This window comes from Bufo bufo, chromosome 8 (genome assembly GCF_905171765.1).
Source record: "Bufo bufo chromosome 8, aBufBuf1.1, whole genome shotgun sequence".
Taxonomy (NCBI): Eukaryota; Metazoa; Chordata; class Amphibia; order Anura; family Bufonidae; genus Bufo; species Bufo bufo.
In genome coordinates, this window is record NC_053396.1 from 72607758 (window position 1) to 72623360 (window position 15603).

At 52.6% G+C, this 15603-nt stretch overlaps 1 protein-coding gene across 1 annotated transcript in view; it reads left to right on the forward strand.

Moving 5' to 3' along the window:
* The first annotated feature begins 1022 nt into the window (after window positions 1-1022).
* Window positions 1023-15603, forward strand: part of LOC120978059 — a 14883-nt gene continuing 302 nt past the window's right edge. The window contains exons 1-5 of the mRNA XM_040406298.1: window positions 1023-2748; window positions 2857-4179; window positions 4926-5545; window positions 13125-13629; window positions 13932-14097. Of these exons, the coding sequence (XP_040262232.1) occupies window positions 1054-2748; window positions 2857-4179; window positions 4926-5545; window positions 13125-13629; window positions 13932-14097 (4309 nt within the window). The 5' untranslated portion in view covers window positions 1023-1053. The remainder of the gene's footprint in view (window positions 2749-2856; window positions 4180-4925; window positions 5546-13124; window positions 13630-13931; window positions 14098-15603) is intronic.

Below are 15603 nucleotides of genomic sequence, written 5' to 3' on the forward strand. Positions count from 1 at the left end.
GTGTGTGTAACTTGCTGAGCAGATACTGGCAGCATTGCCAGCAGTACCTGAGAGACACAGAGTGTCCAGGGGACATAACAGTGGCGACGAGGATTGTGGATTTTAGCACACATGGCCTTCATAGGGTTTATTCAACCATTTGATCCTGCAGCTGAGTCATGGATCTCCTGGGTGGAGAGGCTGGAACAGTATATGGAAGCAAATAATGTGACTGTTGAAAAGAAAGTTGCAGTTTTTCTCACTGCATTGGGTCAAGCTGCATATGGAACCCTCAGAGACCTTGTTTCTCCAGACAAGCCAGCCTCTAAGTCCCTGCCTGAGTTAATTCAGACGCTACATACACACTACAACCCGAAGCCGTTAGAAATCGCAGAGCGGTTTAAATTCTACAGTAGAAGGCAGCAGGCCGGGGAGGATATAAAGACATATATCATTGCTTTACGTAAACTAGCTGCCACTTGTCAGTTTGGAGACTACCTACAGACGGCTCTCCGTGACATGTTCGTCATGGGACTCTGCGACCCAGCCATACAGAAACGTTTACTCACAGAACCCGACTTGACTCTGACGAAAGCCACTGACCTTGCTACGGTCATGGAGTTGGCAACACGGGACGCCACCCTACTGAAGGCACCACCTACAACTCCTGCAAGCCAGGGTGAGGAAATATTCCACACTGCTATCACTCAACGCTCGAGACGCCCGTCCCCTGCCACTCAGCTTAAACCTCGCCACCCTAATTCTTCTGTCTCTGGGACCCCGACTTGCTACCGTTGTGGTAACACTACTCACAGTGCGCCGGCTTGCAAGTTCAAGGATGTCGTTTGTTTTCGCTGTGGAAAGACTGGTCATATTGGGCGCGTTTGCCGCAGCTCTCGCTCCCCGAACGCTACCACAAAAGATAGACGTAAACAGACATTCCGTGTGGATATGGACAATAACGGTTTTAGCTCTGATGAGGAGACATGTGTCCAGCATGTTGGACTGTTTCGAGTAACTGGGAGTACTCCTGCGATTAAAGTGGATGTCACACTCAATGGCTGTCCTGTCTCCATGGATGTTGATACAGGGGCAGCTGTGTCTGTCATTTCATGGACTGATTTAAAGGCATCGGGTCTGTCCCTGCCGCTAAAACCTACAAAGCTCACACTACAAACCTACAGCAAGGAACTACTACAGCCCTTGGGTTATGTAAAACCCCTTGTTACATTAGGCAACCGCAGTCAAAGTCTACGCCTTTATGTTGTAAGGAATGGAGGTCCTCCGCTGTATGGAAGGGACTGGATCAAAGCCCTGGGCATGCCTCCTTTTACCATTGCCCAATGTACATTGCTTTCTAAAGTAGACCATTGGGTTGAATCCCTGAAGTCACGTTTTAAAGAGGTTTTTGAGGACTCTTTGGGCACCGTAAAAGGAAAGATGGCCCACCTCCTCTTGAAGCCTGGTGCTACACCTCGTTTTTGTAAGGCAAGATCAGTACCTTTTGCCTTGCGGAAAAAAGTGGAAGCAGAGCTGGACCACCTATTGGCTGAAAAGATCATAACGAAAGTGGATAGAAGTGAATGGGCATCACCAATTGTGCCTGTCAAGAAAAAGAATGGAGACATTAGGATTTGTGGTGATTTCAGGGTAGCTCTGAACAACCAACTTCTTGTGGATCAATACCCATTGCCTCGACTTGAAGATTTATTTGGCTCACTGGCTGGGGGGCAAAAGTTTACAAAAATAGACTTAAAGCAAGCTTACCTGCAACTGCAAGTACACCCAGATTCACGCCATCTGTTGACCATTAACACTCATAAAGGATTATTCCAGTATAACCGCATGGTTTTTGGCATAGCCCCAGCTCCAGCCATCTGGCAGCGGATCATGGATGAGGTACTGGCAGGAATACCTTTCACCCAATGTCTACTGGATGACATGCTCATCACTGGTCCCACTGATGAAGAACACAGAAAGAATGTTGAAGCTGTGCTAGAGAGACTCCAAAAGTATGGTTTACGTGTCAATCTTTCAAAATGCGAATTTCTCAAGTCTCAGCTGGAGTTTTGTGCCCACACGGTGGACCGACATGGGTTACACACTACTGAAGAAAAGGTTAAAGCCCTTACCCATGCCCCTACCCCCCGGAATGTCACCCAGCTCAGGTCTTACCTTGGCCTCCTAAATTACTACCACCGTTTCTTGCCGAACCTAGCACACCAGCTCTACCCATTACATCGCTTACTGGATGCAAGAGCTAAATGGATATGGACAGACAAATGTGAAGAAGCTTTTCGGCTTTCTAAAGAACTCATTCTATCTTCTCGAGTTCTGGTCCACTATGATTTAAAGAAACCCGTCATCCTGGCTTGTGATGCCTCGCCTTATGGACTGGGTGCCGTGCTTTCCCATGTCATGCCGGATGGCACGGAGCGCCCCATTTCTTTTGCCTCCAGGTCTTTAACCTCAGCGGAACAAAACTACTCCCAGATTGACAAGGAAGCTTTGGCCATTGTATGGGCCACAAAAAAATTTCACGCGTACATCTATGGTCGGGAGTTCACACTTATTACTGACCACAAACCTCTGTTGTCAATACTGAACCCTCAGAAAGGAATTTCTACAACAACTGCATCTCGCTTACAAAGGTATGCTTTATTTTTAGGAGCTTATGCTTATTCTATCAGATACCGCTCCCATGATACCCATGGCAATGCAGATGCTTTTTCCAGATTGCCACTAAGAGATGACCACCCACTAAGAGAGGTACGTGTAGTGGAAGTACACAGGCCACAATCTTGCATGTCCACCTCCCTGATTGCCAGACATACAGCCACAGATCCTTTCCTGTCTCAGATATTCTCTTATGTTCAGACTGTATGGCCAGAGAGAGTTTCAGGTGAATTTCGTCCGTACTTTGCCAGAAAATGTGAGCTTGTGACTAATACTGGTTGCCTACAATGGGGCAATAGAGTGATTGTACCCCAGTACTTGCAATCAACCATGCTAAGGATACTGCATGAAGGCCATCCTGGTGTGGTGCGCATGAAGCAGCGAGCCCGGAGCTATGTTTGGTGGCCACAAATGGATACAGCAATTGAAGATTATGTTGCTCAATGTCCTGGGTGCTGTCAAGCCCAGCGACCCCAAAAGAGAGGAACCCTGCAACCTTGGCCATGGCCAACAGAACCGTGGTCCAGACTCCATCTTGATTTTGCTGGCCCCATCCAGGGTAAAATGTATTTGATCGTGGTAGATGCGCATTCAAAATGGCCGGAGGTTTTTCTAATGCCTTCTATTACCTCAGCTGCTACCATTCTAGTCTTAAGGAAGCTCTTTGCTCAATATGGCTTGCCAACAGCCATAGTCTCCTACAATGGAACTCAATTTACATCGCATGAGTTTCAATCCTTCCTTAGTGGCTTGGGCGTCCAACACTACAAAACAGCTCCTTATCATCCAGCTTCAAATGGGCTGGCAGAACGATTTGTGCAGACATTTAAGAAGCACTTACTGTCCACTCTGGACCAGGTTGGACTGTCAGAAGAGAAGCTGCTGGAATTCTTGATCATGTACCGTAACACGAAACACGCTACTACTGGGCTGTCACCGGCTTTTCTTATGTTTGGCAGGCATCTCCGCACCAAACTTGATTTAGTTCGTCCGCAGGAACAGTCACCAACACCTCCTCCGCCGGGCCGTCTGGGATTCCGTGCCGGTGATCTTGTATGGTCTCGGAATTATAGAGCTTTGCCTCCTTGGCTTCCGGGCGTTATTGATGGAACTCTTGGCAGAAGAATGTACCTTGTCCGCCTGGAGGAAGGCATTTGTGTTCGGCGACACCTTTCACAATTGAGGAAACGCATTTGCCGGCCACTAGTGACAAAACCGACCCCTCTTTCTAACCACCCACCAGAGTCTACTCTGAACTCTGCTGGTGACATATGGCATGGTATCTGGCATGATCCCACAAGTTTACAACCAAACCCTGAACTGGTTGGTGACCATATTCCTGAGGAGCCCGGACATGTGCCTGGAGTTACAGAGACTGATTTGTCTGTGGGACGCCCACTGACATCTCCAGAACCCTTGACTGACTCTATCCCTCCCGGTGCTGTGCCTCTGCGTAAGTCTACCCGTCAAAGACATCAAACGCCTCGCTGGCAAAGTGCTGAAATCTTACGGGACACATTGGAGGTCAGGGAACAGAGACAAAGGGCTCATGAAGTGCTGCGGAAATCACAGAACTGAGTTGGAGATACTACTTGCTGAACTGATCTCGCTTGCCTTGTTATGTTATGTGTTCAACATTTTGTTCTCTTGTTATGTTTTTTTTTTTTTTTGGGAAGGAAAGGAGGTGTGATAGATCACTGTGACCTTTAGCCTCTTTCTCCTGATGCATGATGGGGGAGGAGGAGCTGTACCAGGAAGTCAGACGGTGTGTGAGGGGAACTGGAAGCAGACACATGAGGCTGAGAAGGGATTACATCTGATAAGGACAGAAGCTGTTTGGAATAAGACTCCTCCATGTAAGAATGCCATAATGTTCTGAGTAATAAACCTTGCTCTGGTTAAGTAGTACATCGGCCTGTGTGTGTAACTTGCTGAGCAGATACTGGCAGCATTGCCAGCAGTACCTGAGAGACACAGAGTGTCCAGGGGACATAACACAGGCCATGGACACTGGGATTACAGCTGAACAGGTGTGCCTGCCTCTCACAAGCTCAGAAGATGAATTTGAAAGTGGAAGTAGTGGAGTCGGGGGAGGGCTCATGGCTGAGATTAAACGCCTGGAGTCACCCCGGCTCCACGAAGGCAGTTTTTTGTTTGGAGAAGAACTTCCAGATGAGGATGATGATATTGAAAAGAAAAAAAAGAAGGGAAAAAAGAAGAAAGAAAAAAGCAGAGTGGAGGTGAGATATGTGTATGTTTCTCACCCCCAGAAATCCGGGCAGGCTGAAAAGGCTGCTTGGATTGCAACCCCCACCATCCTCCCAGCCCCGGTATCTGCTGTGGAACCGGGCGACGGAAGTGGGGAGAAAAAACACGAGGTGTCCAAGATGGCGGAGGACGCCGTCCTCACTTGCAGTAGTGGGGGCGGCCCGAGAGAAGGAGGGACTGAAAAGTCCAACACGCAGGCATTGAGGGCGGCGAGTTCGGAGGGTGGAGGGGGCTTTCCGGTGACGCGGCTAACCCCGCCCGTCCCCGCCGCGGTCCTAAACACGCTGAATGGGTGTGTGGTGGACCTGCGGCGGAGTGACGTGGTGGGGGCGGCTGCCGTGGCCGGCGCTCCTCCGCTCTCTCCCATAAAGAAGGCTCCAGGTTTCCCTGTTTTCTCCTCCGGTCCCGCTGCTCCGGTGGTGCCCGTTGCTCCGCCCTCCTGCGCCACAGTGTTGGTGGCGGAGAGCGGTGCTACGGGGGTGGTGGGCGGGCCGGGGAGCGTGTCTGTCGGTGTGTCCCTGGATGAGATTGAGAGCGCTCCTAAAGGACAATTTGGGAGTAAAAAGCATCGGCTTCCGAGCGCAGTGGTGCCACGGCACGGCGCTTCTCAAGAAGAACAATTGTTAGGAGGAGGGGATGTGTCCCCCCCTCCTCCATGGCCGCCTATGTGGCCACCGGTGTCATTCCCTCCGCTTCTGCCTCTGCCCCCGCCCCCAGCGCTGAATCAAGCGCGGGGGAGGTGGGGGTAGTGACCACCAGTGCCCAGGTTCTGTGTGGGGCAGGTGGTAGCAGAGGTGGTAGCGGAGGGAAGGATAAGAAGGGTAAAAAGGATAAAAGTGATGATATAAATAAAAGCAATATAAATAAAAGCAATGTAAATGATGTAAATAAAGTGTCAGCTGGCCCAGCAGTGTGTATGGGGTCTGATGTGATTGAGATAGTCCCTGTAAAGGTGACTACTGAAAAAGTGGTCACCCAAAAGGGTTGTGGAGGGGGTGTTAGTTTAGGGGTCGCTCCGGGTCCCGATGGGGGGGTGAATGCGGGGGGTTGCCCTGCTGCTGGAAAAGTGGCGTGGTTCCCCCGTGTGGCCCCCTCAGAGGGATCCAGTGCGACAGTTGAGGCAGGTAGAGGGGGGGGAGCCGGTTCTGCTGCCCCTCCTGCGTCCGTGGCGCCTGGCAGAAGTTATGCCAGTGTGGCTGCGGCCGTAGGGGGGGAGGGGCTGGCCTCTTTGGCTTCCTCACTCTCAGGGCCGGGTAATGGTGACTTGCAGCGGCGACTGATGGAGGCCCTCAAAAAGGGGGAGAGCTCCTTTTCTGTAGAGGGAGAGAAGGTGGAATGTTCATTCTGGTTCAACAGACATGGCGTTCGGACCTTCCGAGAACAGAACGGGGGCGAGACCACCGGCTCTTCACCCACAACCGGCCCTGGAGCCAGACGGAATGTGGTCTGTCTCAAGTGGAGTAGCGATGAAGCTTGCCCTACTAGAAAGAGGGTAGTGGAGCTCCTGCTTGGGATGGGTTTCAAGGCTACTGACATCTTTGCCTTGATCCATCCTTTTGGCTCCAAGGAGTTTGACATCAGCTTTGTCCGGCCGGAGGGGCTTGAGCTCTTCTGGTCCGGATATGAGCTGGTGAAGAACATGCCGGACTGGCGTGGTTTCGTTGCAAAAGCGATAACCCGCCAGAGTAAGGTCAAGAGAGTGACCGTTCTGACCCGTAACGAGTCGCTCTCTTGTATTGACATCATGACCTGGCTGGGAAGGTACGGAGAGGTCCAGGGAATACCAGCTAAAAACCTGGACGAGTTTGGCATTTGGTCGGGTGCCTGGACGTTTAATATCAAGCTTAGGCATCTGGGCAGTACAGTTTCCCACATTCCATCATCTGCCTTTATCGGCCGAGACAGGATCTTGGTTTTCTACAGGGGGCAGCCTAAGCTCTGTCACAAGTGCGGCAGCCCCACACACTTCAGCGCCAGCTGCCAAGTGCAGAAGTGCGCGTTGTGTGGGGGGACAGGTCATCTTGCTGCATCTTGTGAGGAGATTAGATGCAACCTGTGTGGGGAGCTCGGGCACCCCTTCAGTCGCTGTCCTTTCTCTGAGGCCAATGCGGCCCGAGCTCATGCAGGAGCGGGCCGGGAGGTCCCTTCGGCTGAGGCGGGTACTGGCAAAAGCAGTGGAGTTAAGGGGTCAGTGAGGAACCGGAACAACCCGTCCCGGCAGAGGCGGGCAGAGAGGCGTCAGGCAGAGCGGGAGGGGGAGGAACCCCGTCCTGGGGTGATGCCCACTCCTTCCCAAGCGACTGCCCCTCCTGAATCCGAGACCCTAGGGGGCAACGAGCTGGAGGAAGAGATTGAGAGACTGGACCGGGCCGAAGAGACTCTGTCCTCGCACTACGAAAGTGCTGCAGAGGGTAGTGGGGCAGAGTCCCAAAGTAAACGGAAACGGCGTACTAAAAAAAGATCTAGCCCGACCAAAGTCGCCAAGGAAGGTGTAACCGGCTCCCCTCTGGAGCTCTCCAACCGGTACCTCATCTTGGATGAGACCTCTGCCTCCTAAGCTGAGGAGGGGGTTGAAGGTGAGGGGCCGGGGCGAAGGAGGGAGAGCCTTCAGGGGGCCCCGCGCCCCCCTCTGGTGGGGATGCAAGGTCCTCAGGAGGGGTGGCAAAAGCGGGCCCTGAGACCGAGAAAGCCAGGAGTGGTGCGCAGAGGGAGGTGGTGGTGGCAGAGATGGATACCACTATCTCCCTCAAGAGAGGTCGTGCTGCTCTAGAAGGCAGCCCCGGGAGGGGGGAGAAGGATGGGAAGAAGGCCATCTAATTTAATTGCTCTTTATGGCGGTACCCGCTCTGCTGACTCTGGCGACCATTAATGTCGCCAGCATTAAGTCGGATGCGGCTCGTTTCACAGCCTTCGATTTTCTCAGCCGTGTTGAAGCTGACATTTTGTTTTTGCAAGAGACCAGGCTGCCAGATTTGGCAGCGACTTATAAAGCCAAGAGGGAGTGGAGACCAGGGCCCTCCTACTGGTCTCTTGCGGCTGAGCCGTACAGCGGAGTGGCGGTCCTTTTTACCGCACCGGTAGAATGCCGACGAGTAATTGAATTAGAAATGGGGAGGTGTTTGATCTTGGACATCCTCATGAAGGGACAGGAACTGCGCCTGATTAATATCTACGGGCCCCAGTCCAGGTGGGACAGGGAATGTCTCTTTATGAGGATTAAGCCTTTCCTTTTTACAAGCCGGCAGGTGGTTTTTGGTGGGGACTTTAATACTGTCACAAGACCCCAAGACAGGGGAGGCACCAGAAAACGGCTGACTTATGATAGCATTTTTCTGAATAGAGTAGCTAGTGAGGCTCGTCTGGAGGATGTCCACATTAGGCATACCCAAGGCCACGGGGGTTTCACTTTCTATAGAGGTAGTAAGGTCAGGTCTAGAATAGATAGGTTTTATTTGAAGGAGGAGGCTACCTTTTCGCCCTTAAGGGTTGTGGAGGTGGAATTTTCCGATCACTGTTTGATTATGTTTTCTCTGAATATTTCAGAATCCCCCCAAATGGGAAGAGGTTATTGGAAGCTGAATTCGGGTGTCTTGGAGGAAGCAGAGGTGAGACAATCCTTTGAGGACTTCCTTCAGAGTCAGGTACCTTTACTGGATCTCTGTGATACTAGGTCAGAGTGGTGGGAGATATTCATAGATCGGGCTGCAAAGTTCTTCCGCCGGCTCTCGAGCCTCAGGTCCCTGGACAGGTACCGCTTGTATCAGGGTCTGAGGAGGAAACTCGAGCATCTGGTCTCGACTGGTGGTAGCCGCGAGGATATCTCCAGGGTGAAATCTTTGCTCAAGAGGTGCCAGTATGATAGGCACACATCTTTAGTTTTTGAGAGGGACTTCGGGAGGTACCGCTCGCCTGACCCCTACAGAAATTGTAAGATGTCAGTGAAGAGTAAGTTAGTGACGGGACTGGTCGATAGTACGGGGTCTCTGAACAGGTCCAGATCAGGGATCCTGGAAGTCGTCAGATCCTTTTACTCGTGCCTCTTGGGGAGGAGGGATCTGGATCGGGACATGATGTCGGCTTTCCTGGCTGGAGTCACCCCTGGAGTCAGGAGCTCACCTCTCTTTTGACGGTTTGGTAGAAGAGATCAGGAAGGAGGAAGTTATCCTGGCGGTGGAAGGGTTAGCTCTGAAGAAGTCGCCAGGCCCGGATGGCTTAACATCCGAGTTTTATAAGACCTTTAAGGACTCTTTATGTCCCCTCTTGACTGAGGTATTCAATGAGTGTTTATCCTCGGGCACTCTGCCTCGGTCAATGAGGAGGTCAGCTCTGATCCTTCTATCAAAGGGTAAGGATCCGAGCCGTATTGAGAACTGGCGTCCCATAGCACTTCTTAATACGGACAGAAAGATTCTGGCCAAGATACTTTTTAATAGGCTCGTGAAATTTGCACCCCAACTCCTTTCGGTGGCTCAGCATTGCTCGGTTCCAGGCCGCAGCACTTTGAGTGCTGTACTCGGTGTCCGAGAGGCAGTGGAGCAGAGTAGAGCAGGCTACTGGAGGGGGTACATGCTGTCCTTAGATCAAGCAAAGGCGTTTGATCGGGTGAACCATGAGTACCTCTGGTCGGTCCTTCTGAAGTATGGCCTGCCAGGGGGGTTTGTCGATTGGTTAAAGATCTTGTATGCAGGGGCAGAGAGTTTCCCGCTTGTGAACGGTTGGTCTGGCTGCTCTTTTGAAGTTGGGTCTGGCGTCCGCCAGGGTTGTCCTTTGAGCCCGCTTTTATACGTGTTCGCGATTGATCCCTTTCTTAAGCGGATCGATCGTGGACCGTTGGCGGGAGTCGGGATGGTTCGGGCGGCGCCGGAAGCCACTCTGAGGGTAGTGGCGTACGCTGACGATGTCACCATTTTCGTATCCTCAAGAGGGGAGGCGGAGTACGTGATGTCTGAAGTGGATTGCTACTCGGAGGCATCTGGGTCCATGATCAATCGGGATAAGTGTGAGAGTCTCTGGCTGGGAGGGGGTGATCCAGTTTTTGATCTCCCAGACACCCTCCCAGGGCCCAAGTCGTCAGCCAAAGTCCTAGGCATCCATTTTGGCCATGGGGATTATCCCACTCAAAATTGGGACGACAGGCTTAAGATCGCCGCTCAGAAGGTCGACCAGTGGAAGGGTTGGTCTTTGACCCTCAGGGAAAGGGTAAACCTGACCAAGGCCTACTTACTCCCTTTGCTTATCTATTTGGGTAGCGTGTGTATCTTGCCAGAGCCTCTCTGGACTCGGGTTTATGGTCTGTTCTTCCAGCTCTTATGGGGGAATAGACTGAACCTGATCAAGAGAGAAGTGACTTACCGCACGAGGAGACTAGGGGGGTTATCTATGGTCAACCCCGTGGTTTTTCTTGTAAACACCTTTGTTAAAGCGAATCTGGTGAACCTCTGGATGGAGAGGGCTTCTCCGTGGGTAGTCTCCTGCCGGGGGTGGTTTCGGCCTTTCTTCCAGGAATGGGAGACAGGAGGGCAAGTGAAGGACTTACGTACGCCTCACGGATATCTTCCGACTTACGTCACCCCGATTCTGAAGGTGATCCGCCGGTGGGGTTTGGAGGTGAGGGAGATCAGGACTCTGTCAAGGAGGTCCCTTGACGAGAGGGTCTTGTTGTCCCACTTCCAGAAGCCCCTGGCCCTCAGGGATTGCCCAAGCCGGGATCTAGACAAGGGGTTACAGTTGCTAAATTCTGCAAGGATCCCCTTGAAGTTTTGGGACTTGGCTTGGCGCTGCTTTCACGGGAGGCTGTATGTGAGGGACAACTTGAAGTACAGGAACTCTAATGAAAGGGGTTGTCCCCGGGAGGAGTGTGGCTCCATACTGGAAAGTATGGACCACTTCCTGCTTCAGTGTCCCTTTAATACAGAGGTATACCACCGGGTGGGAGCTTCCATTGGCTGGCCTAGGCTAGCCAGCCTCTCCTACGCGGAGTGGGCCTATGGAGTGCTCAGAGACATTGGTAGAAGGGACCTGTGCACATGTTTTTTAGTTACTATAGTGGTTAGGTTCTACACGTGGAATGCACGGTGCTTAGTTTCAACGCAGCAGAAAGTCCTCCCAGTGGATGTGGTATGTAGGAACATTCTGGGTGGCCTGGTGAAGGTGCGTTCTTTGGAGTATGAGAGACTGGGTACCAGTAGGGCCTCTCTCCTCTGGAGAGGCTTTGCTTTTAGCGTACCCTAGCCTAGTCATACGTTTCCTGGTTGTGGGCTGATGCTTTCACCATAGATTTTTGTTTTGTGGGATGTTGAGCCTTGAAGAAAGGCTTACAGAGACCGAACTTGGGCCTTCGGGTAGTCTTGTATATTTTGCAGTGTGTGTTAAGTAGTTATGTTGTTTATTAAGATAGGATGAGTTGGGGCTAGGTAGGTTGGGTGGGTGAGGGAAGGGGTCTTTTATTTGTGCCTTTATGTGTTTTATGTGTGTTTTGAAATGGGGAGGCCTGCATCTAGCCCTGGACTATGCGGACATGGGAGGACATGGGGCGAGGGGCTAGATGTGGGTGGTGGAGGTAGGGCTGGACTCGGACTGTGCGGACACGAAAGAGACGTGAGGCGGAGGTCAGCCTTGTGTGATGGGTGAGGGGTGATGGAGTAGGTAGTGGGGGTTAGGGCTAGATTAGGGAAGTTAAAAGGTTGTTTTTTTTTTGTGTGGAAAGAAGTGGGAAAATAAATAAATAAATAAATAAATAAATTTAAAAAGATTTAAAAAATTTAAAAAAAGATTGGGTGATGGGGGGAAAATAAATAATAATAATTGTTTTTGTGTTTGTTTGTTTTATTTTTATTATTATTATTGTTTTATAGGCAAGAATAGTATTTTTTTTGCGTTTTCGTTTTATTGACGAGTAGTCAAGTTTTTCTTTGGTTTGGGTTTTACAGCTGAACCGGCTAAGGCTACTTTCACACTAGCGTTCGGAGCGGATCCGTCTGATGTTTCATCAGACGGATCCGCTCCGATAATGCAGACGTTCGCATCCGTTCAGAACGGATCCGTCTGCATTATAACTTAGAAAATTTTCTAAGTCTGAAAGTAGCCTGAGCGGATCCGTTCAGACTTTACATTGAAAGTCAATGGGGAACGGATCCGCTTGAAGATTGAGCCATATGGTGTCATCTTCAAGCGGATCCGTCCCCATTGACTTACATTGTAAGTCTGGACGGATCCGCTCGCCTCCGCACGGCCAGGCGGACACCCGAACGCTGCAAGCAGCGTTCAGGTGTCCGCTCACTGAGCGGAGCGGAGGCTGAGCGCTGGCAGGCGGATGCATTCTCAGTGGATCCGCCTCCACTGAGAATGCATTGGGGCCAGACGGATGCGTTCGGGGCCGCTCGTGAGCCCCTTCAAACGGAGCGCACGAGCGGACACCCGAACGCTAGTGTGAAAGTAGCCTAAGTAAGTTTCATTTCTTTTTAGCGTTTGCATATAATTTGTATATAGTTTTTATAGTTTTTATAGAGTGTGGGTGTGGGTGTGAGTGTGAGTGAGGCTGGGTCAGCTGAGAAGCTGTTCTGTTTGATGTTCTGTCTGCAAGGTTTTGTATTTTTGTAATAAAAAAGAGTTCCCATAGCAGAGATTCAGGCTTGGGTGTGTCTGGTGTCTGCAGCTGAAGTGAAAGGGTGTGTCTGCTGCAGCTCCTGAACCTCCACAGCACAGGCCTCTCCGGGGATTTTCCTACCATCTGCTCCCCAGGAGGAGTTCCAGGCTTGCGGGGGAGTGTGACACCTTTTCCCCCAGCCCAGGCCCTGCCTCTCCCTAGGGAGCTGGTGGGGTCCTGTGGCCATGAGCTCCCAGAAGGGTGCCCCTGCTCCCCGGCTTGGGTCGGAGGGGAGCATGGACGTGCGGCGACCGACTATGAGCGATGGCGGCGAGGGGGTGAAAACATCTGGACGCGGTGGTAGCCAAGTCCCCCCTGAGGACCCGAAGACATCAAAAGGAAAAAGGCTACCAGCAGGAAGCCGAGAGGTGTCGTCCCAGGTAGGTTGGGGGTCTCGGTGGGAGGGAGAGAGTACCCTCACCTACAGCTCTCGTATAGCTGCCCACCTGCGAGAATACGATGAGCTGGGACGGCACCTCAAAGCCGTAAGGAAGGATCTGAAGGAGACGAGGGCCAGGTCCACTATCTCCTCTAATTAAAAGAGGCCCCCCCTTAGAGAAAAAATTAGGGTCCTGAAAGAGGACCTGGAGGCCTCCCTGAAGCGGCAGGACCAGTTGCTGGAGGGCAGTGGGCCCTTCAGAGACAAGCTACTGAACGGGGATCGATTTAGGGAGATGGAGGCTGCGAGGAGAGGGGAGCCGTGCGGGGGTGCGGAGAGCGAGGTGGAGGAGTTGGAAAACTCTGAATCTCTGGCATCCCAGGCGGGTCCCCAAACTTTGCAATCTGAACCGGCCCTCCCGGTAACTCCAGTGACGGAGGCGTACAGTGGCATTCCGCCAGAACAAGAACAATTGCGCTTACCAGCGTTGCCATCTTCAGATGTGGAGTCAGCTATGGAGGGCAGCGATGAAGATGGTGGTCTACTGAGAGAGATCAAAATGTTGGAGTCCCCTGTGGTAGACTTTCAGGGTTTTGCGTTCGGAGAGGACCTGCTGGACGAGGACGAGAGCAGTGGCAAGAAAAAGAGGAAGAGCAAGAAGGAAAAAAAAACATCCAGACACGTTATGTCTATACACGCTTGGTGGAGGCTGAAAAGTCTTCACCAGGCGTGTATCCCGCTAAACTCCCTGGCTCGGCATCTGAGGTGGTGCCTGAGCGGAGGAGCGGGGAGATTGTGCAGCCCAAAATGGCGCCGGACGCCGTCCCTGCATGCGGAGGCAGGGAGGAGGTGCCAGCAGAAAGCGGGATCCGGCAGTCATCTGTTGAAAGTGGAGGGGGCGGGCAAAAACATCGGGAGGCCCCACCCACCACTCTGCCAGCCGCTCCGTCCACCGCTCTGGCTACCGCCCTGCCTGCTGTTCAGGTATGTGGGGTGGTGCTGGGGCGGTGTAATGATGAGGTCACCGTCCCTCCTACCCGCGGCGGTGATAGTTCTGGGTCCCCGCCTGCAGCTGCCAACGTGCGGCGGGGATCAAGGGAGGCGGCGGCGGTGAATGAAGCAGGAGGCGTGGCCGGGGGTGTGTCTGGAGGTGCGTCCGGGCATCCTCCTATTGGCGCGCATACGGGCGTGGCTGGGGGGGTGCCCGGCCGTGCTTCTGGACGCGCTCCCGAAGCTGGGAGTGCAGGTGCAGGCGGTAAGCGCCTGCGTTTTGAAGAGCCAGGGGCCGGAGCTGCCGGGGAGAATGTGACTGCGGCGCTCCGGTCCACTAAGAAAGGGTGCATTGCGCCAGAACAAGTGGCCATGTACATTGCCACTGGACACGCCCCCTCTGTATCTGCCTCCTCCTCCAGCGCTGAATTAAGTGCTGGGGAGGGGAGGAGTGTCATGATCAATGCCCAGGTCTCGAGGGCAGCAGGGGGGGGCTTGACCAGTGGTAATGAGGGTGGCAAGGATCATAGTAGAGTAAAAAATGATAAGGCAATAAGTAATGTTAAGGATAATAATAAAGGAAATAATAAAGAAAAAAATAAACGTAAAATGACACCTGCTGCACCAGCTGTCCCAGCAGAGAGAAAGGGTGCATGTGAGCAGGGTGGTGGTAGGGGTGTTGGTGGTGGTGCTGCATCTAGTCCCAAAGGTGGGATGGATGCTGGGGGTCAGCGGACCGTCGCTGAGAAAGCGGTGGCTGCGGTTCCTGGCGTGGTATCTGGTACTAGTGTAGTGGGGGGGCCGGTTCGGTTGCCCCTCCTGCGGCCGTAACACCTGGCAGAAGTTATGCCAGTGTGGCTGCGGCCGTAGGGGGGAGGGGCTATCCTCGTTGGCTTCCTCATTCCCAGGAGTCGCGGTTGGTGACTTGCAACGGCGGCTCCTGGAGGCCCTGAAAAAGGGGGAGAGTTCAATGACAGTAGAGGGTGATAAGGTGGACCTATCCTTATGGATAGACAGGCACGGCCTGCGAGCTTTCCGAGAGGAAAGGGGGGGCGAGACCACCTGGTCCCTGCCCACAACCGGCCCTGGGACCAGACGGAATGTAGTCTGTCTCAAGTGGAGAAGCAATGATGCCTGCCCTACAAGAAAGAGCGTGGTGGAGCTCCTGCTTGAGATGGGTTTCAGGGTGGCTGACATCTTCGCCCTGATACATCCCTGTGGTTCCAGGGAGTTTGACATCAGCTTTGCCCGGCCGGAGGGCCTAGAGCTTTTCTGGTCCGGGTATGAGCTGGTGAAGAACTTACCGGATTGGAAGGGTTTTTTCGCTCAGGCGATAACCCGGCAGAACAACGTCAAGAAAGTGACCGTTTTGACCCGTAATGAATCGCTTTCTTGCGTTGATATTCTGACGTGGCTAAGTAGGTATAGGGACGTCCAGGGTGTACCATCCAAAAACCTGGACGAATTTGGCATTTGGTCGGTAGCCTGTACTTTCAATGTGAAGTTGAAATGTCTAGGAAGCACGGTTTCCCACATTCCATCCTCTGCCTTCATCGGCTGGGATAGGATTCTCGTTTTCTACAGGGGGCAGCCTAAGCTCTGTCACAAGTGCGGCAGCCCTTCACACTTCAGCGCCAGCTGCCAAGTGCAGAAGTGCACGTTGTGT